Source organism: Rosa chinensis, chromosome 7 (assembly GCF_002994745.2).
Source record: "Rosa chinensis cultivar Old Blush chromosome 7, RchiOBHm-V2, whole genome shotgun sequence".
In the NCBI taxonomy this organism is placed as follows: domain Eukaryota; kingdom Viridiplantae; phylum Streptophyta; class Magnoliopsida; order Rosales; family Rosaceae; genus Rosa; species Rosa chinensis.
The window spans coordinates 57,889,671-57,894,322 of record NC_037094.1 but is presented as its reverse complement, the minus strand read 5'-3'; the positions used below and the strand labels follow the sequence as shown (position 1 = coordinate 57,894,322).

General features: G+C 44.5%; 1 protein-coding gene across 1 annotated transcript; it reads right to left on the bottom strand.

Annotated features, from left to right (window-relative positions):
* Positions 1–913: 913 nt before the first annotated feature.
* On the bottom strand, positions 914–3,361 carry LOC112178258. The gene is made up of 2 exons (XM_024316431.1): positions 2,551–3,361; positions 914–2,439 (listed from the first exon to the last, which is right to left on the bottom strand). Exons 1-2 carry the CDS (start codon positions 3,359–3,361, stop codon positions 914–916), a joined length of 2,337 nt encoding a protein of 778 aa, XP_024172199.1.
* Positions 3,362–4,652: the final 1,291 nt, after the last annotated feature.

Sequence of the window (4,652 nt, the reverse complement as noted above, 5' to 3'; positions counted from 1 at the left end):
CAAACCCTTTATTTTAATTTGATTTGACTGAACTTGAGATTGTTATTCCCAAGCTGCCTACGTATCCTTCCAATGAAGGAATCAAGTCATCACGTAGTTCAAGGGTTTATGGATGAAGTGAAATTGATTTTTTTTTTTTTTTTTGTTTTTTTTTTTTTGGTGTGTGTGCTATGTGCAGTTTAGGCTCGTGCTGGCTAGGAGAGTCTTCTTATGCATTTCAAGCATAGTACCTCTTCAAGAACTTTCCATTTATGGGGCCAATCCTCAGGCCATCTTCATCCACAATTTTGTAGGCTCCATTGGTGTAGACTTCGCGGACTACATAAGGTCCATCCCACTTTGACTGAAACTTTGGACCAGTCTTGTGTGTCATAATGATAGGTCTGCGCATGGGAAGCACTAGATCACCAACTTGAAAGGATCTGGGTCGAGCCCCTTTGTTGAAAGCTCGTGACATTCGAGCTTGATAGCATTCCAAGTGCTGTTGCGCGTCAAGTCTCTTTTCATCTAAGGCTTCCAACTCCTGAAGGCGTAACTTGACGTTCTCTTCATCAGTCAGTCCTTCTTGCAAAGCAATCCTCAGAGATGGAATCTGTTTCTCCAAGGGTAAGACGGCTTCAACACCATATACAAGGGAGTAAGGTGTAGCTTTCGTGGGAGTTCGATATGTCGTTCTATAGGCCCAGAGCGCCTCGCCCATTCTTTCATGCCAATCCCTTTTTGTTTTGCTGACAACTTTCTTCAAAATGTTACACAATGTCTTGTTGAATGCTTCAGCCAACCCATTTGCCGGGGCGTTGTACATAGAAGAAAAGTGTAACTTGAAGCGATATTTCTCACAGAGTTTCTCCATGGCACTATTGGAAAAGTACTTGGCATTGTCTGTGATGATGCAGCGAGGAACACCATATCGTTAAATGATATTCCCTTTGATGAAGTCTACAACATTTTCTTTCTTTATTTCTTTAAGCGGTACTGCCTCTGCCCACTTTGAAAAGGAATCCGTAGCCGTTAGAATGTATGAGTGACTGGCGGAGGATTTCGGAGTTATGGGCCCAACAGCATCAAGTCCCCACACATCGAAGGGGTAGGAAGAAATCGTTGGATGCAACGGCTCTGGTGGTTGATGGATGAAGTTTGCATGAAACTGGCAAGCTTGACACCTTTGTGCATACTCCATGCAATCTTTAACCATACTGGGCCAATAGTAACCCATCCTCTTTACTTGAAAATGGAGCTTAGGACCTGACTGGTGAGCTCCGCATACTCCTAAATGAGCTTCCTCCATAGCCTTAGCAGCTTCCTCTTTCCCCAGACATCTAAGAAGCAATCCATCGAATGATCGTCGATAAAGAGTCTCCTTATAGTAGAAGAAGCGTGATACTCGTCGTCTTATGTCCGAGCGTTGCTTTGGGTCATCTGACAACTTATGTCGCTCAAGGTAATCAATCAATGGGTACCTCCAGTCATCCACATCAATCACGTAAACAGAGACAACATTGGAGTATTCATGCCAAAGCTCAGAGATTGTTGGTACGACCCATCGTTGGCAGATTGGAAGGTGTATGATTTCATCCTCTGACAATGCCAAAGTTGCTGCTAAGTTGGCCAAAGCATCTGCTGTTTGATTTTCTTTTCTTGGCACGTGCGTTAATGTGACAGCATCAAAACCCTTTAAGAGTTGTGTGGCGAGCTGAAAATAAGGAACTAAATCCTCTTTCTTCACTTCATAGAGAGTTAGTAATTGATCAACTACCAACTTCGAGTCTCCATACACCTCTAGATTTGAGATTTTCATTTCATTTGCGGTTTGTAGTCCCATAATTAGCGCTTGGTACTCAGCAACATTAGTGGAACATAACTCACCAAGAGTAAAGGCATAAGGCAATATCTGCCTTTGCGGAGAAATGAAGACCACACCAGCTCCTGCCCCATCTGCTCGTGAAGACCCATCGAAGAACATTTGCCAAGCAGGGAGGACCTCTGTATTAAAGACTTCTTCATCTGGCAACTCATCTGAAATCTCCCAATCTGCAGGAATAGGATGATCCGCTAGGAAGTCAGCCAATGCTTGTCCTTTAACTGCTTTGGCCAGTATGTAGATGATCTCATACTGATTGAGGAGTAGTGCCCATTTTGCCATTCGCCCTGTCAAGACGGGTTGTGACATAATGAACTTGACTGGGTCAGCTCGCGCCACTAGATGCACTGTGTAAGCTTGCATGTAATGTCTTAACTTTTGGATGGCGAAGACAAGCGCGAGACAGATTTTCTCTCTCGGCGGATAGTTTAGTTCCGGTCCTGTGAGAGTTCGACTCAAGTAATACAACGCCCTCTCCTTCTTTGCTTCATTTTCTTGAGCTAGAAGTGCCCCGAGTGATCGCTCTTGAGCAGCAATGTAGAGGATAAGTGGCTTCCCAAGGATGGGTGCACCTAACACTGGAGGGTTTGCCAAGTACTTCTTTATGCTTTCAAAGGCGTTATGGCAAGCTTCATCCTATACAAAAGGCACATCCTTCTTCAGAAGTCGACTAAATGGCTGACACCGACCTGCGAGGTTTGATATAAACCGTCTAATAAAGGCAAGCCGACCTTGGAGACTTTTTAACTCGCGCAGATTTCTTGGCTCAGGCATGTCTTGAATGGCCTTAATCTTTGACTGGTCCACTTCAATGCCACGATGTTTCACAATGAATCCAAGAAACTTGCCTGAACTAACTCCAAAAGCACATTTGAGGGGGTTCATCTTGAGCTGGTACTTGCGTAGTCTATCAAACACCCTTCTTAGGTCTTGGAAGTGATCCGTCTTCCTTTTTGACTTGACCACTAAATCGTCGACATAACATTCCACGTACTTGTGAAGCATGTCTCCGAAGATTTTCTGCATAGCACGTTGATATGTTGCACCAGCATTTTTCAACCCGAATGGCATGACTTTGTAGCAATAAATGCCTTTGGGAGTACGGAACGCAGTAAGCTCTTCATCTTCTAAGGTCATCCTGATTTGATTGTAGCCAGATGACCCATCCATGAAGGAAAAAGCTTCATGCCCTGTTGTTGCATCCACCATGAGTTCAATGATGGGCAAAGGGAAGTCATCTTTCGGACACGCGTCATTTAAGTCGCGGAAGTTCACGCATACACGGAGTTGTCCGTTCTTCTTCTTGACAGGAACAATGTTTGCAATCCACTTAGGATATTGAACCTCTCTAATGAAACCTGCAGCAATCAACTTATCAACTTCAGCTTCAATTTGAGGAAGGAGTTCTGTCCGAAAGCGTCGTTGTGTTTGCTTTATCGGTCGAGCCTCAGGTTTAACTGCGAGATGATGAACCGCTACCTTTGGGTCAAGACCAGGCATTTCTTTGTACGTCCATGCAAAGACGTCTTTATATTCAAGCAGCATATCATAGTATTTCTTTTCTTCTTCGGGACTCAGTGAAGCACTCACGAAGACAGGTCTTGGATCTTCCTCAGTTCCCAAATTGAGCTCTTTAAGCTCGTCGACAGTAGCTTGCCCCCCGTCTTCAAGTTATGGAGGAGCTTCATTTACTTCATCCTCAGAATGATCATGGTCATCTTCTTCAAAAGCCTCTGCTTCTGCTACCGTGATATGATAGGCAGACTGTACAATCTCATCTTCGCCAGTGCCATCAACATTACTAGTTCCGACTTGGCCAGTGAGTACGATGGTGTGCTCCTTCACTTTGAGTTGTTCGCTTGAGCTCACCTCTAACATAGAGCGTCGCTTCATGCGTGACGGAATGAGACTTCGGATCTCTTTGTTGTTTCCTTGGTCGTCAATCTCCTTTCTCTTTCGCCTTTGCTGCTCTTTGGGTGCTTGTATCCTCTCAAGTGTTGACTTTCGAGGGACTGACTCAGATTTCTTATTTCCTTCATCGGAAGATGACAACCTATTGAACACAGAAGCTCGAGTGGTCGTTTGGGTGACGCGGTTGAAAACTGAGACTCGGCTTGTTGACGTATCAACACGATCAAATACAGAAACTCGAGGCGCCAACTCATCAACTTGTTCAGGCACCGCAGCTTGAGAATTAGGACGAATACGATCAAGTACAGAAACGCGAGAGGTAGATTTAGATTCCCGAGTCTCTTCTTCTATTACTTCGACACTAATGTGTTGAGTGCTTGCCTTTGCAACTTTTCTTCTTCCTGATATTTTGATTGGTTTGCCTGGTACAAAACCAAGACCTGCTTTAGCAGGGTCAGCTGTGCATCCTTGCTCTCTCAACCTCCTTTGAGATTCATTAAGCTCATGCACCTTCTTACCAGGGATGACTTGATCACCTTCCTTGCTTGACGATCCGAAGTCATAACCAGCCTTTGCTAGCAGCTTGTAAGCGTTAGGGTCAAATCCTTCCTTTGTCCTTTTCTCTGGAAGGGTACCATGTTCTGTCTTGCCTTGAATCGGTTTGACAAATCCCTTTAGCGGCTGCTTGGTAGGTGTATTGTTGCTCAACTTTGTCAATGGTATGGTTGATGTTTCTTTTAGCCATTCTACGTCTTTCTCATCTAGCTTTTGCGGACGTTCTTGCTCATTTGCCTCTACAAAAGGAGATTCCCCTTCTTTTCGCCTAGACTTTGGCACATAACGAAGGACTGGAGCAAAGGAGTTGACTTTGTTCTTTGAA